General features: G+C 47.0%; 1 protein-coding gene across 2 annotated transcripts in view; it reads left to right on the top strand.

The window, feature by feature from the left end:
• The window catches only part of Ndufa9 (NADH:ubiquinone oxidoreductase subunit A9), a 28791-nt gene extending 15433 nt beyond the window's left edge, over nucleotides 1-13358 (top strand). Inside the window, exons 8-11 of one of the 2 annotated variants that reach the window (XM_006237500.3) lie at nucleotides 567-643; nucleotides 5193-5288; nucleotides 10355-10421; nucleotides 13101-13358. In XM_006237500.3, the coding sequence (XP_006237562.1) occupies nucleotides 567-643; nucleotides 5193-5288; nucleotides 10355-10421; nucleotides 13101-13271 (411 nt within the window). In that variant the 3' untranslated portion in view covers nucleotides 13272-13358. The remainder of the gene's footprint in view (nucleotides 1-566; nucleotides 644-5192; nucleotides 5289-10354; nucleotides 10422-13100) is intronic. The other variant, NM_001100752.1, reaches the window with a different exon arrangement.
• The last annotated feature ends 3962 nt before the right edge of the window (nucleotides 13359-17320 follow it).

The raw sequence follows: 17320 nt of genomic DNA, 5'->3' as shown, positions 1-17320 counted from the left end.
GGTGGCTTAGGACAGAGTGGACAAGAGTGTAAGAGATGGCATTGGAGAGCTGGTGGCCTGGCCAGGTCAAAGCCTTGGGATGCTTTGATCTGCCTAGGATAGTACCTGGCTGAGCCTTGAACCTGGTTCTGGGAATGCCTGCCTAGCTAGGTGCTTCCTCCAGAGTCTGAGAAGAGATGACGCCATTGCTTTTCTGTTGTAGCCCTGTGACAGGCAGCTGCTTTCCTTCTTCCCTTTCTCTTCCTCCCTTCCATCTCTCTTTAAGCATCTGTTTGTCTATTTGTGTTTGGTCCTGGGGTTGAGCACAGCACAACATGAATGTCAGGCAAACACTCTCTCTGTCTCTAGGCTACATTCTTACCTCAGTACCACCACCCTGATTTAAAGAAATGAAGACACGTTGTACTGAGGTGCTCAATCCAGCCTTGAACTCAGTGTGTAACCCAGCCGACCTTTGCTTAAGTTTTTCTGCCTCATCTTCCTAGTAACTGATGTTACAGGCCTTGCTCTCCAGGGCTGATGTCCCAGGTCAAGAACTGCCTAAACATGTCTTCCGATTTGTATAGGTTGCAGATGTTTCCAAAGGGATTGCTAACGCGACTAAAAATCCAGATGCCATAGGAAAAACCTTTGCCTTCACCGGGTAAGTGCCTAGAGTTGCTTTACATGGAAAGAAGATGGTAGCTTAGGACAGCAGTTCTTCCTGAGCAGGCCGTTCACAGAACTGGAGCATCCGGCCCTCATGTTCAGCACCTGCCTGAATATGCATGATTCTATTAGCAACCCGAGAACCACTGCCCTAGACTACTACAAAAGCAGGCAGCACTTGGTCTGGGGGTTCCTGGATTCCACTTTCTGATGGAGTAGTCAAGGAATCCAGACATCACCAGTGACTCTCACCTGAGACACAAGGATCACCACACATTTAAGGCCAACCTGAGGAATGCAGTGAGTTTAAGGGTACTCCGAGCATGTAGTAAGACCCTGCCTGAGAAAATAAAGCAAACCCACAGTAGGAGAGTGTGTCTGCACTGAAGATGTGCCTTTTTCTTAGTTCCTAAGCTTACTGACTGAGCTAGGCTGTTTGAGCAACAAGTCCCAGGCATCTGCCCATCTCTGCCTCCCAGCACCACCGGCGCGCTCTGCTGTGCCGGCTTCTTCTTTCATGTGGCTGCTGGGGGTCTAATTTTAGGTCATGCTTGTGCAGCACGCACTTTCCTAGCTAAGCCGTCTCCCCCACTCCTCCAGGTGTCTGGTAGTATTAATCATACTGCTGTATTCTGTCATCCATCAATTAAGGACCTATAAAACACACACACACACACACACACACACACACACACACACACACACACACACAATTGAAAATTAATAAGCAAGTTCGGTAAGGCACACAATAGATCAATATAAAAATCTATTTTTACATACTATCCAGTGAGCAATATATAGACAGAATTAAGCTGACGTTATAGGCCGGGGAAATGGCTCAGCCCATTAAGTGTTTGCTAGCAAGCAGCAGGACCTGAGCTGATCTCCAGACACAGAAGTAAAAATAAAAATAAAAAGCCAGGCAGGACTGTGCCCTCAGCTCTGGGGAAGCATCGTCTCATTAGCCAGCCAGCCTGGCTCAGTCCATGAGCTCCAGGTTCAGTGACTGACTGCTGCAAAAAATAAGCTGTCAAGTTATAGATGAGGTCTGGCCTCCGTGCGTGTACTGCCGGTACAGTCAACACACAAGTGGGTCTACCCACACTGTACATGCGCCAAAGGAAATCATGTTCACAGTAGCATAAAAATAGAATACTTAGGTAAGTTTAGTAAGGCATGTACCCTAAAGGCACTGTGAAAGCAAAATAAGGAACAAGTGATATGACCTTCCAAATTCATGAATTGGAAGTATCAATATTGGTAAAATGGCAGTTGTCTTTAAATTGGTCTATAGATTGTATTTTGTCAAAAATCCCAGCCACCTTTTGTAGAAATTGACAAACTCTAAATTTAAATAGTATTACAAAGATAATATAAAGTGGTAATAGCCTAAACCCTTGACCTTCCCAATTCTAAAGCCTACTCTGAGGCTCTAATAAGCAAGACAATTTGTAATGAATTGATAGATCAATTAACCAGAACCAGCAGTCCAGAAACAAACCTTTGTTTGCCTGTTTGTGACAGGGTCTTGCCACCTAGGTAGCCCAGGCTGCTCTAGGCCCTGCTGTGTAAACACGGATAGTATACTCCGGATCCTCTGCTCTTGCTGGGTTTCTAACTCTCCACTATGCCCAGCTCCACACCATAATTATGGATGATTGGTGTTGACAAACGTGGCACTTGAGTGCAGAGAGGGCAGTCTTTCAACAAATGACTCTCTGGAATATAGGGACTTGGACTTGTACCTCCTACTCTATGTGAAGAAAAGAAATAAGTGTAAGCTTTGAATTAGAAATATTTGTAGTGGCACAGTTCTAGACCCGGGTTTAACAAGATGTTTTTAGTTATATCATCAGAAGCATAACCCATAAAAGGAAAAAAAAATAAGTTTGACTCACCAGACTGTGAAACCTTTGCATCTCAAATGATACCATTTAAAAATGAAAGACCAGGTCTGGAGAGATGGCCCAGCACAAGGTCAGGAGCACTTTCTTCCCGAACCCCGAGTTTGATTTCTAACACTCACATGAGGGCTCAAGACCATTTGTAATCCCAGTTCCAGGGGATCCTCCTCACAGCAGGCATGCACATGCTGGGCAGACACACATGCTGGCAAGTACTTATTATATTAAAAACAAATTCCAGGCTGGGGATTTAGCTCAGTGGTAGAGCGCTTACCTAGGAAGCGCAAGGCCCTGGGTTTGGTCCCCAGCTCCGGAAAAAAAAAAAAAAAAAAAAAAAAAAAAGAAAAAAACAAATTCCAGAGAGGAAGGTAATATGAATGTTTAAGTACATCTAAGATGGTGGAAGTCTTTTCTAGTTACTAGGGAAAGGGTAAGTTATGTAGAGGGAGCATAGCACAGAGAGAACAACAAACGATCGTGACAGTGTGGAAAAATAGGGAATCGTGATATTGGTGCTGGCACGAATGTGAGGTAGGCATAGGCATGCACCTGTAATGCTAGCACTCTAGAAGCTAAGGCAGGAGACTCAAACGTTCAAGGGCAGTCTTTAAAAAACCAGGTTAACATAATGGACGTGAAGGTGTGGGTAAAGAAAGACATTGCAAGGCTAGATTATGCTGATGGGTACACAACGTTCAATTAAATTGCTGAATTATAACTTGAAGTGGGTGAATTTTATAGTGTATAAAATATTCCACAATACTGAATGATACAGACAAGGTTTCTGTTTTTGTGGAGTTGATTCATTAGTTTTGACACCCATGTATAATAAAGCCATACAGCATGAATTGTCCCAAAGCAAAGCCCAGTGAAGCAGAGCCAGAGGAGAGGGAGAGACAGTGACACTGGACGCTGCAGAAGGAGAGTGACAGACAGCATGGTGGCCTCTGGCTCTCTGGACCTTAATAACCTTTGAGACAAGGGCCAGTGTCAGCCTGTGGTGGGAATCTCACTGGAAGCATAGGACGTGGAGGTGGTGGGTAAACAGCTCTAAGGAGAAGCAATGAGAAAGTGGTTAGGAGAAGGTGGGGCTGGTCGGATGGCTTACTGGATAGGGCCCCTCGGCACCAAGCCTGACTGCCTGAGCTTGGCTTAAAACCGTATGGTGGAGGAGACAACTTGACTGCTGCAGTTTGCCCCAGCCCCGTGCTCACTGTGACATGCGTTGTGACGTACTAGGGGGTTGGTTCTGGCAGATGACTCCAGCAGGGTTCAAGACGGTAACAGTGTCTTATGTTCTTACAAATGATGTGTGAAGAGATGGCCGTTAATGTTTCCAGGGACAGAGTAGTCAGAGGAACACAGCCTTTGGGAATGGAGATAGAGCAAGTGAAGGCTTAGCCACCTTACAGAAAGCATTTCTTCATCTTGACAGGGACGAGATGTAGTCAGCTATGAGACACCAGGAACATCTTCTCATGGAACATGAGCAGAATATCAGCCAGCAGGAAGGATGGCTGGCCACAGAAAAGCAGGTGGAAACTTCGAGGTCAGAGAAGACAGATCAGCTAGTTCCCCGAGAGAACTCAAAAGAGCGTAAAAGCAAGCAGCCCTGGGAGTATCATTTAAAGTCACTGAACAGAGTAGGGAGGTGAGGTCAGTTAGCTCAGGTGTTTCCTCTCTGGCTGGTTTGTGTGTGTGTGTGTGTGTGTGTGTGTGTGTGTGTGTGTGTGTGTCTTGCTGAGGATGTCTGTTGACAGTGATTCCCATGAAATGCAGGCTGGGAAGGATGCAGTCTTCAGTGGCCCTGTCTAGGAGCAAGGGCTCTGCTTGTCTGGCCACACTTTCTGGGTTGGGTTGCCATGGAGCCTCTTGAGGCACTGTGCACACGGGAAGCCTGGTCTAATGTTGCCTTTGTTGGACAAACAGACATCTTTTAAAACCCTTTGGGGATTTAAAGGCAGTTTGAGGGGTTTGTGTGATATTTCCACTCGCTGATACCAACATGTCCATTTGAACAGTGGGTCTCGTGTTCTTTGTAAAATGTTGAAATAATGAGCTTTATAGTGAATTATCTTCATTGTGCTCTCAGTTACAGATCTTTCCGACACAAATGACTTAGGGAAATGGGTGGGTAGATGTTAAAATGCAAGTGGTGATTAATTATTAAAGCCTGGTCCCAGATAAATAGAGGCAGTCTAAGTGGAAGGGGTGACAGTTCAGAAGATGGAGTTGGTGTTTATCACTGTGAGGAACAGAAACTATCAGAGGAAAGAAAGTTGTAAATGACCAAAAACACATGAAAAACTAATCTCGTATATTAAAGAAATGCTGATTAAGTCAGGCGTGGTGATTCAGACTGAGGCAAGAAGATTACTGTGTGTTTGAGGCCAGCCAGGCCTAGAGTGAGCCCTTCTCAGAAGGACCAGAAGGATCAGCGAGTAGGGAACATTATAAGCACACCTGAGAGGGCGAGGAGGGCACGGAAGGCAGTTCTCTTTGGCAGTTTGTTAACAGGCGCTTTCCCTTTGTTTATCTGTGTTTGTTACACTGGGTTTCCTTTTTCATAAGAAAAGTGTTAATTTTCTAAAAAAAAATTTAGGGGGCAAATAATGTGAGGAACTCTGTCTTGGTTTCCAGGCCAAATCGGTACCTGCTCTTCCACTTGGTGAAGTACATCTTTGGCATGACCCACAGGACCTTCATCCCTTACCCCTTGCCACGGTTTGTGTATAGGTAAGTGCAGTGCTGTTCGTGTGGCCCCACGAGAGGGCCGACTAGAGGAACTGTAGGTGGCCTCAACAGGCAAGGATGACCCAAACCTTCTTAGGTCATTCTTAGGTGACTCTTAGATTGCACTAAAACCCTAGGCTCAGGTTGGGGTCAGTCAGAGACGGCACGGGTACAGTGTGCGGCCCTGGGTTTGGTCCTCAGCATCTTGAGGAACCTAGCAACAGTGAATACCAGGTTTTAATTTGGAGAAGTGTCTGGCTTGGAAGCTGGTTTGCGGAGCAGTCAGCTCCCCTTTGTTTCTTTCCAGTTGCCCACCGTGGGGCAGTCTTTGGCACAGTTTTGTTAAGGCAGTCTTTGGTATAGTTGGTGTAGTTGGGGAGGAGAAAGCTGACTTAGGCCTTGAGCTGGTCCTGTCTCTTTCCCTCCCTCCCTCCCTCCATCCCTTCCTCCATCCCTCCCTCCCTCCTTTCTTCACCTCTTCCCTTTGGGGACTGAGATTTGTACCTACCAGGGAGAGTAGCTCAGTGGCAAAACCCTTGCCTGGGGAGTGCAGGGCCCTGAACTCCATCAGCCCCTATTATTGGCCGCCTTCCCTTTCTCAGGCAGTGTTCTAGGCACTAAGATCTTAGAGCAGACATTTGTGTAGCTTGTGGCCTGTGGGCTGTAGGTGTGTAGCTCAGCCGCTGTGTGTGCTGAGCACACTCAAACCCCATCTTCAACCCCAGCACCAAAAACAAAACAAGACAAAAACCCCTTAAACAACAAAACCTAGAGTACAGCGTGATGGAGGTTGTTTATTGAGAGCATTCTCCTTCAGTGGCCTTTCTTCCACTTGCTTAACATTCCCTGTGACTTATGTAATGGACAGGGATAGAGTGTGGGCAGAGGAGCAGCAGAGAAGTCACTGGAAGCCAGAAGAATGCCCCCCATTCAAGGGGTGGGCCAGAGATGAGGACTGCTGAGTGCAGGGCTTTCAAGACACTGGGAGAGATTGAGAGGGCATATATGTTTTCCTTCCCGACTGGCCTGGAACTGGCTGCATGTTCCATGATAGCTTGGAACTTGCTGTATAAACGCAGCTGTCTTGAATTTAAAACAATGTCCCTGCCCCTGCCCCTGCCCCTGCCCCTGCCCCTGCCCCTGCCCCTGCCCCTGCCCCTGCCCCTGCCCCTGCCCCTGCCCCTGCCCCTGCCCCTGCCCCTGCCTGTTCTGAAATCACAGGTGTGGACCACTGTACCCGTTCTTTTTATAGATTTTGTTTGTTTGTTTGTTTGTTTGTGGTGCTAGATGAGACCCTGGACCTCTTACAAGTTAGACAAGCATTCCTTTGCTGAGCTGTGGCCCTCACCTAGGAAGGGGAGACATAAACATGCATATCTGACGAGGAGAGTGCTACTCTCTTGTTCATACCCCTGTATCCAGTACCTGGAACTGTTACAGAGCAGTCAGGCTCGGTGTTTCTTGGCCTCTTCTTATCCAGAGTTGAAAATAAGGGCTCACTTTGCAAAAGTAGCAACAAAACTATTGAAGTAGTAGCACTGATTGGGGGGGGGGCTGTGCTGCTAATATATATTGACAGCTGCTCCCTCAGGGCAGGCCTTGGGGAGACCAGTTACTGTCTAGGGATTCCTCATGAGGCTTAAGGGAAGGGGGAGCTTGGTTGCTAAGGAGAGTTAGCTAGGGAACTTCTTTATTTTAATTGACAGATTAGTTCATGTAATCATTTTTCTATATGTTTATTTCCATAATGCAAGTGATTTTAGTCACACGTAAGCCCAAGTTTACATAGATGTCAGATGGTAAAAGTTGACTTGACACAATTTGACCTCACTGTGTGTGCACCTAAAACAGTTTGGGCTGGATCAGAGTTTATATTCTTCGTACCCGAGTGCATTAGAAATACATTTGAAAAGAAACTGCCCCAAGTTGAGGGTCAGTAGGGAAGAAGAAACTTATTCATTCAGAGAGGAGTATGTGGGTAGCCAGATGAGGGTGGGGGTACAAAGTTGCTATGGCCAGTGTTTGCAGATGTTTGTGCATGCACAGTACTTCCAGGTAAAGGAGCGAGGCTGCCATGTGTGTTATGAGAAGAGGCAGGAGTGCGTAACCCAAATCCAGTTGGTCTGAAGTTACTGAGCCATTTCCCACGCCAGTCTGCCTGTGCCGTGCCTGGTGCACAGAAGGCCCCTCCATTGATATTTGTGGACTGGCACGCTAATGAAGTCAGCTGATGTAAAGAATAAAACCCATGGAGTCATTTGGGACACCAGCTTTAGTACAGTGCAGTGCTAGAAACCAGGTGGCAGGGAGGCACTGTCATGTTGCATATGGAGGTGGGAGTGAGGGCAGGGTTGGCAGACAGCAGTGGCACGGCCGCTGAGGGTGTTGCACAGTCTAGATGATGTCAGTGTGAACCCAGAGCACGGGAGCTGCTGTGGGAGGGCTTGTCTGTAATCAGGAGTTTATATGTTGTTAAAGAAATTCTGAGCAATCTTAAGGCTTCCTTTTTCATGGATTTATTTTAGCAACAAGAATGTTCTTTCAGACTTTTAAAAACTGTAGATTGGGGCTGGGGAGATGGTTCAGTGGTTAAGAGTACTGACTGCTCTCCCAGAGGTCCTGAGTTCATTTCCCAGCAACCGCATGGTGGCTCACAACCATCTGTAATGGGATCTGATGCCCTCTTCTGGTGTGTCTGAAGATAGCTACAGTGTACTCACATACATAAAATAAATAAATAAATAAATCTCTTTAAAAAGCTTTACTGAGGGAAGTCCCACACCCGCGGATCCTGAACAAAACACCAATGGCTTATGCTCTAAGATCAAGAATCGACAAATGGGATCTCATAAAACTGCAAAGCTTCTGTAAGGCAAAGGACACTGTGGTTAGGACAAAATGGCAAACAACAGATTGGGAAAAGATCTTTACCAATCCTACAACAGATAGAGGCCTTATATCCAAAATATACAAAGAACTCAAGAAGTTAGACCGCAGGGAAACAAATAACCCTATTAAAAAATGGGGTTCAGAGCTAAACAAAGAATTCACAGCTGAGGAATGCCGAATGGCTGAGAAACACCTAAAGAAATGTTCAACATCTTTAGTCATAAGGGAAATGCAAATCAAAACAACCCTGAGATTTCACCTCACACCAGTGAGAATGGCTAAGATCAAAAACTCAGGTGACAGCAGATGCTGGCGAGGATGTGGAGAAAGAGGAACACTCCTCCATTGTTGGTGGGATTGCAGACTGGTAAAACCATTCTGGAAATCAGTCTGGAGGTTCCTCAGAAAATTGGACATTGAACTGCCTGAGGATCCAGCTATACCTCTCTTGGGCATATACCCAAAAGATGCCTCAACATATAAAAGAGACACGTGCTCCACTATGTTCATTGCAGCCTTATTTATAATAGCCAGAAACTGGAAAGAACCCAGATGCCCTTCAACAGAGGAATGGATACAGAAAATGTGGTACATCTATACAATGGAATATTACTCAGCTATCAAAAACAACGAGTTTATGAAATTCGTAGGCAAATGGTTGGAACTGGAAAATATCATCCTGAGTGAGCTAACCCAATCACAGAAAGACATACATGGTATGCACTCATTGATAAGTGGCTATTAGCCCAAATGCTTGAATTACCCTAGATCCCTAGAACAAACGAAACTCAAGACGGATGATCAAAATGTGAATGCTTCACTCCTTCTTTAAATGAGGAAAAAGAATACCCTTGGCAGGGAAGGGAGAGGCAAAGATTAAAACAGACACAGAAGGAACACCCATTCAGAGCCTGCCCCACATGTGGCCCATACATATACAGCCACCCAATTAGACAAGATGGATGAAGCAAAGAAGTGCAGACCGACAGGAGCCGGATGTAGATCGCTCCTGAGAGACACAGCCAGAATACAGCAAATACAGAGGCGAATGCCAGCAGCAAACCACTGAACTGAGAATTGGTCCCCCGTTGAAGGAATCAGAGAAAGAACTGGAAGAGCTTGAAGGGGCTCGAGACCCCAAAAGTACAACAATGCCAAGCAACCAGAGCTTCCAGGGACTAAGCCACTACCTAAAGACTATACATGGACTGACCCTGGACTCTGACCCCATAGGTAGCAATGAATATCCTAGTAAGAGCACCAGTGGAAGGGGAAGCCCTGGGTCCTGCTAAGACTGAACCCCCAGTGAACTAGACTATGGGGGGAGGGCGGCAATGGGGGGAGGGTTGGGAGGGGAACACCCATAAGGAAGGGGAGGGGGGAGGGGGATGTTTGCCCGGAAACCGGGAAAGGGAATAACACTCGAAATGTATATAAGAAATACACAAGTTAATAAAAAAAAAAAAGAAAGAAAGAAAAAAAAAAGGAAATCATGAAAACAACAAAGAAAAATAGGTGCATAACCTACTTAAATTAGTTTAATAACCACTTTTCAAGGAAATGGTCTGAATCAGCCAATTAAATGATAGTGTGTATCCTAATAGCATCCAACATGAATGAGGTTTTGTTTTTTTATTTGTTTGTTTTTTTGCTTTCAGTTGAAGGTAAACTTGTGAACTTGCTTTTTTTAAACTATGTACTGACTTGGCAAAATGCATCAAAACTAAGAGCAGCCACCAACAATATAAAAAAAAAAGCTTTACTGAGCAGTGCTGCTCCGTGGTAGAGTGCTTGCCTAGCACTGTGAGGTCCTTAGTTTTTCCTAGCATCCCCCTGTCCCCAAAGCTGTAGATTTTGGTAGGCATGGTGGCACATGCTAACTTTTGAGAGGCAGAAACAGAAGGATAAGGAGTTCAGTCATTGTCAGCCACCTAGTGACTTTGACCCCAGCTTGGGGTGTATGAGTCCCTGATTTACAAATCCAGGAACGGGAGGCGGGGAGAGTGGATTAAATCTGTCTCCACAACAGGTGGTAGATCCAGGAAGTTGTTATTTTCTCAGACAACAATGACAAACTTAATGAGTTCTTGTGTGCAGCAGCCCCTCTTTTCCTGGGGGTCCAGTAGGCTGAAACCCAGCACAGACGCCTCTCACCCGTGCCGTATGCACTTCCATTGCAGCTGGATTGGCAGACTCTTCGGGCTGAGTCCATTTGAGCCCTGGACAACAAAGGACAAGGTGGAGCGGGTAAGTTTGGGCACAGCAAGCCTCTGACAGGGAGAACGCTATGGAGGAGGAGAGGTCAGGGTAGCTTGGTTGGCTGGCTTGGCTAGTTGCAGGGCTTCTATGCGTGGGGTCGTCCTCCTGGCCAAGGCTGACCCTTCTGTTCTGCTTTTGGCTCACACACATCCACTCTCATAGTGTCTCACCGTCGTAGTGTATTCTTCCAAGATCATACAAACATGCACAATAGTCGCCCTTCCTCACTGAAGGCCAGACTCTCCTCCCCAGGTCCCTCTGGCCATTTTGCTATTCGTTGTGTTCCCTTACAATGATTTTTGGGTTCTGTTGTTATTTTAAGATAGGGTCTCTAGGTTAGGCTGGCTACCAACTCACTGTGTAGGTGAAGGTGCCCTTGGATTCCTAATCCGTCTGCCTCTGCTTCTAAGGGCTGGGGTTACAGGTGTGAGCGACCATGCTTTCCTTTCATCCCCTAACCATGAAGAGCTGTCTGTACCCATTCCCAACAGTCTTGCCTCATTCTTTGTTTACTCCATTTCAATCACATTGCATCCTCTGCCCTGAAACTGCCCTTTCCAAGGCTACCCGTGATCCCATGCTGCCACCTCTCAGACAGTTTTCTGGCCTCATCTCGCTCCCACTGTGAGCAGCATTTGTTGAGGGGCCCCATTTCTTCATTTTGAAATGGTGTCTTTGCACCTGTGCCTGGCCCAGGCTGCATTCTCTGCCTTTCCTTTCTCCCATTGGGCTGTAGTGGATGGAGGCCCTGTTCCTGCTGCCTCTCCTCCTGGTTGCGGTCTGTTCTGATGGGGGTCACAGCCTCAGCCATTCTCACTTCTGTTTATAAATTGCATCCATCCCAGTGGCCAGCTGCTGCTGCTGCTGGAGGCCATGCTGCCGTTTCTCTCCTGTCTTGAATGTTTTATGTTGAACTATGCAGGCATAGCCACATGTAAATAGAACTGCAATTTTCTTTTTAAATCCTACCAGGCGTTTTTCTGTTTTACTTTGTGACGGAGTCTTGCTATGCTCACTGTGCAGCCCAAGCTGACTTTGAACGGGCGCTGATGTCCTTTGTTCAGGCTCCCCTGTATAGGGTTAGAGGCCTGTACCATGCATGTCCTGCTGTTGCAAGCTTGTGTTCTGTCCTTGAACTCTCGCCTCAGTGACATGCCCTTCTGTGGTCTGCGTCTATGCCAGCACATTGCCAGAGGCAGCGTATGATGCAGAGGACTTGATATATAGCCACCATGACTGCAGACATCAGATTTTAGTTCACTGAAAGTGAGAATTGTGCTTGACTAAATGGCTTCTGTGTTAGGTGGTAAAGTGCTAGACCCTCAGCTACCCTCAGTAGATGCCAGGTTAGGCCACTTCTAACCCCTGCCTGCCTGTCCATCATTAGGAATGTGCTTCTACTAGTATTGGAACTTTGCTGTCTATGTACTAAAGGCAGAGTGCATAACTGTCTCTCCTCTGCCTACTGTTACCCAGGCAACAGTGCTCTCCTCTCTCCGTGAGCCTCTGGCTGCCAGTCTTGTGTGCCTGCAGTATGCTGAGCTCCACAGCCCTGCCTCTTCCTCCTCAAGTCGGCCGTACTCGTCGGACTCATTGATTATCTGCTTCCCGCATGCTCAGATCTCACTGGGAAGGTTGCCAAATAAGCAGATGACAGCCTCTCAGTCTGCAAACGGTGGACTTCCTTTCTATTGAGGAGACGCAGCCAAACTGTCCCTGAAGAGCCAAAGCTTAGCAAAGAACTGATAACAGTCCCAGGGAACAGCCTGCCTCTGACACATTTCCATGGTGTCCTTTCTGTGGCCATGAACCCCACTGTCTGACATTTGCTCTTACCTGAACCCTACTGCCTAGCATTCGCTCTTACCTTAGCAACTGGCAAAGAATGAACATCATAGGCAGACAGGCTTTGGGTTTGGTTTGCAGAATGCCCTGGAGACTCCATAAACACACTGGGGTCCTCTCTGTGTTGTCATTGTGGGGGTCACCGGATGGGACCTGCTTCAGTTCCTGGACAGAGGGATCTGCTTTGCTGCTCTTTGATGAGTGGGGCTGTCTTGTTCATTCTTCCCTAAACAAGCTTGGTTTGGCTTCAGGCTTTGTAGTGAACATAACTTAACCCACGTTGAGTATAATTGGAGCAAAAAAAGGCTGGTGGGGACACATGTGCTGTTACTAGGGAGGCCCCAACACTAGGGAGGCTGAGACAGAAGCATTACTACAAATTTGAGGTTAGCCTGGGTTACATAATGGGTTCCTAGGAGTTCCAATGTGAGACACCGTCAAAATCCCTAAACCAAAACAAACCCAAAGGTTAAAACTGAAGTAGAGAGCTAGAGCCCAGGGACTAAGCATAAGAAAATGGGGGTGCAGAGGTGGACTTCTACCTTAGCTCCTCCTTCCTACCTGGGTTTAGCTCTGTGTACAGGTGCCTGGGGAGCTGCTCTTCCAGGGTCGCTGCCGTGTGGCCCTGGGTGGTACGGAAGACCTGCCTCAGGTCTCTGATGATCTTCTCTATTTGTTCTGCTTTTATGAGTTGCAGAATCAAAGACTGTCGTGGGGTCTCTGACGACACTTGCCTCAGTGATGAACCTCAGGCCAGCTTGGAGGTGGAGGTCTGAGGGGTGGCAGTCTGTTTCACCATTCTCTGTGGCTCTTTGTCCACAGATACATATCTCAGATGTGATGGCGACCGACCTGCCCGGCCTGGAAGATCTTGGCGTTCAGCCCACACCACTGGAGCTCAAGTCCATCGAGGTGCTCCGGCGACATCGCACTTACCGCTGGCTGTCTTCTGAGATCGAGGAAACCAAGCCTGCCAAGACAGTCAACTATTAGTGCCACCCAGGCCACCTGTGTCCTCTCCAGGGTTTTGTACTGAAGGAGGGTGCTCTATTAAATATCCGAGGATTCGGTCTACCGCAAGTGTCTCTCTTGACTGATCTGAGAGCTCACAGCCGTTCAGAGCTGAGCCCCGTTTTCTTTTAGATAACTATAGATAATATTGACTGTTCTCTGAAACGTCAGTGGGTTTGGAATTCTTAGACCAAGGCCCTGTCCTCAAAATCAAACTAGTGTGTGATCTCAGGGTTGGGTGCATGGTTACTCAGAAGCAGTTGGTATAAAGGAGCACATGCACACCTGCAGCTGCTCTGAACTCACACACACTGAGTGTTTTCTAGCTTTCTCACATGGCGGAATGCATGTTGTGTCATCTAATGGTAAAAAGAAGGGAGCAGGGAACTCAACCGTCTTGTTTTTTCTTTTATGCAGTGCGGGCATTGAACACAGGGCTTTCTACCACGGAGCCACACCCTTCTCCTCAACCTCTTTTGTGACAACAGTGATCACTCATGACACAGACTTCTTAAGGTCTGGTCACCTAAACCAAGCCAGAGCGTCTGCTATGCTGGCAGTAAGTGTGCATATGAGCTTAGGAGGGTACACATTTCAAACCACAGCATTAATCAAGGAAACAGTCTTACCATCCTATTGGTATTCTCCCAGTGAGTGCAGAGTTCACATACAGGGACTGTGAATGGCTTAAAAACTGGGACAGATAGTTGGGGAGATTCTTTTCATGAGGAAAAATGGAGTCAGCCTCCTTAGATAGGGATTGTGGGGGCTTCAGCGGACTCTCACGGAGGTGAACTTAAAGCTTAGAGTCTCTGACTTCAGGTTACTCATTACTTGATCCTGGAAGCTGACTTGAGCCCGTAAGACTCTCAGCCCCAGTATCATTTCCTTTTCATTAATCATTTATCATCCAACCTGCATAATTCAACAAAGGCACCCTCCACTGTTACTCTGAACGCCCCGTGTTCATCCAGAGCCCGTCTCACAGGTCCTTCAACCTTGGTAGGACCTGAGACCACCCCATGCTGTGTCCTAAGAACAAACAAGTACTGCATTGTGTGCAAGGAGTGTGAACAGTGTAAGGAAGAGTCCGTCTCTGACAGGTCGGGAAAACCTGGAGAAGGTGACTTGTAAGTTGAATCTTGGGTCTAACCAGGAAATGGGGACAGAGTGCAGTGTGTGGTGCATAAATACACATAGGATGGGAAAGGGAGAAAGAAGGAGAGAATAAGAAAGGTAATGGGGAGGGGTTGGGGATTTAGCTCAGTGGTAGAGCACTTGCTAGGCCCTGGGTTTGATCCTCAGCTCCGGAAACAAAAAAAAAAAAAAAAAAAAAAAAGAAAAGTAATGGGGGAGATAAAGACATATTATCACACAGTTTATTACATGTTAAATGTAGACTTCAGTGTGTGTGTGTGTGTGTGTGTGTGTGTGTGTGACAGAAGGCATGTAGAAATCAGAGAACATGCAGAAATTGGTTCTTATTTTTCACCATGTGTGTCTCGGGGATCAAACTCAGGTCAGATATGTGGCTTAGCAGCAGGTGCCTTTGTCTGCCGTACCAAGTCACCAGGCCTTTTTTGTGTGCAGAATCTCTGTGGCTTAGAATGGCCTGGAATTCACTGTGTGGACCAGCCTAGCCTTGCAGTTGGAGCAGCTTTCCTGCCACAGCCTCCTAAGTGCTAAGGTTACAAGTATGAGCTACCACTATTAGGGACGGGGCAAGGAACATAGAAGCAGATCAGCAAGGTGGTGGGAGCAGGGGCCGGGGAGAGGAGAGGGGGTGCAGGGGGAGAGGGGATGTGAGTAAGATAAAGGATATATGAGAACTTCATAGTGAAGTCCATCATTCCTTATACCAAAGTTTAATGTAGAGAAGTATGAATTTTAATATATCCTTGCTATAAAAATTAGACAAGTCCACTGGTCTTTCTTCCTCAGCTTTGGTTTCCTTGTCTATAAAATGAGACAAATCCAGCAACTACATCCTGATGCAGAACTGACTGGGATAACGCATTTGAAATGCTACCCTGCTTGGTTGCCACCATAGCTGGATGACAAGATCTCATCGGCAAAGACACTACACACTTGGTTATAGGAGTGTAGAAGTCAGTCTTTAACTGATAGGGAAATTTCCTCCCTAAGGAAGGGAGGGAGGAAGGAAGGAAAGGAAGGGAGGGAGGGAAGGAGGAAGGAAGGAAAGGAAGGGAGGGAGGGAGGGAGGGAGGGAGGACGGACTCACTCATAGAGCTCGAAGGTGCTATGCAGCTTCTAGGAGAGGGAAGATCAGTGGTCTTACCTAGTACTGTAAAGCCAGCCTGCTAAGAAAGGTAAATCCTCTGGTCCAGCAGTGGTATGACTGTTAAGGCAGTAACCAACTAGGATCTAATTGGATTTGAGGCCTAGTCTGCAGGATAGGATTCTGTTCAGAAGTTGAAGGGTGGATTGGAGGCCCTGGCGGAGAACCGACTACTGTTTTTCTGCTAACCATTCTAACTGCCTTCTAAATATTTGTTATGCCCATATTTAGTGTACTCTCTACTTGATCAGAGAAGCCTTAAGTCAGGGTGAGCTTTAGTTCTTTCAGCAGTGAGTATTATCCTTACCAGTTCTTTCCGGACTTAACAAAACAGGCACTATGCTGGCTGTGTTGTTTCAGGCCTTGGGAGGCTGAAGCAGGAAGATTTCAAGCCCAGCACCAGCTTGGGCAACTGATTGAGACCCTGTTTTTAAAAGAGCTGGGATGGTGGTGGCAAGATGGCTTAGTGGTTACAAGCACTTGCTATTCTTGAAGAGGACTCTGGTTCACGCTCCAGCACCCACATGGTGACTTAACACACATCAAAACAAAATTTAAAGGATTAGGGTGGTAGCGTTCTTATCTAGTTGTGCAAAGCTTAGGTCCCATCAGCAGAACTAAAAGCACAAACTGAGATCTGCTGTTTCTAAGGGAGAGAGGAGGGAGGGGAGGCCAGTTCCCTGAGTAATAACGGACTAAGAAGTTGAATGACTGTTTCCACACGTAGCTGATCTGAATCTCACTGTAAAGCTGGTTTGTTCCAGCTGCCAGATTTACACCCCAGAGGGTTATGGGGTGCACAGGAGGTGTAGTAGAGCACAAAGTGTATTTGAAGAACCCTCCCCTGCAAAGGAAGAGGCCCAAGAGAATGAGAGTTGTTTGTTAGGAAGGTAGAGGGCAGTTAAGAAAAACAAGTCCAGACCTAGTAAAGCCTGGGAAGACTTTACTGGAAGTCTTTACCTGGAAAGACTCTGCCAGGGAGGAAAGGGGACGGTTCGGTAAAGGAGAGAGGGTAGAGAGAGGTCTGGACTCCACAACACCAAAACAGAAGGTTGGGGTGAGCTGGGAGCAAAGATTCCAAGTACATGAGGCCACCTGGGTTGTGTGCAGGGCTGTCCATGTTTGTTCAAAGGACAGATAGATCTGTTCGTGAGGCAGGGGAGTGCTTGTGTGCATCTGGGAGTATCTTCCCCACTGTCAGAAGCCAAGGGGAGGGGTTTCTCCTTTGATGGCACTTAGATGAGGGCTCCTAGGTTCTGCCACTTTGTAAAACTGGCAGGAGTCTGGGAGGAGAATTCTGTCTTCTCAAAGGGACAGAGAGGGAGTTTGTAATTGCTCATCTTCTAAATGGGATTTGGGAAGTTACTAGGGTTGGCTTAGGCTGAGGAGAGTGTGAAGGCTTATGACCATCTTGGTTGGGGGAGGGAAAATGTTAAGTCTATCAATGTGAGTGGCACCATTGTGGCAGAGAAAGGGACTGCCAGCCATCTGGTCCTGGAAAGAGCAGGAGGGACAGAATCTGGTGTGCAGAGGGAAGAAAAGCACATCGAACAAACTCCCTCAGGGATACAAAGTATGACTTCATTCATTTATGGATAGGGTCATGTATATCCCTGGCTGACCTGGGACTCACTAAGTACATAACTCAGGATGGCCTTGGTCTTCTGATCCTTGAGGCTTCTGCCTCGAGTGTGCCACATGCAGTGTATGTGGTTCTGGCTATCAACCTCGG

This window comes from Rattus norvegicus, chromosome 4, assembly GCF_036323735.1.
Source record: "Rattus norvegicus strain BN/NHsdMcwi chromosome 4, GRCr8, whole genome shotgun sequence".
NCBI lineage: Eukaryota > Metazoa > Chordata > Mammalia > Rodentia > Muridae > Rattus > Rattus norvegicus.
Note: the sequence above shows the minus strand (reverse complement) of the source record. Positions and strands in the feature narration are given on the sequence as shown.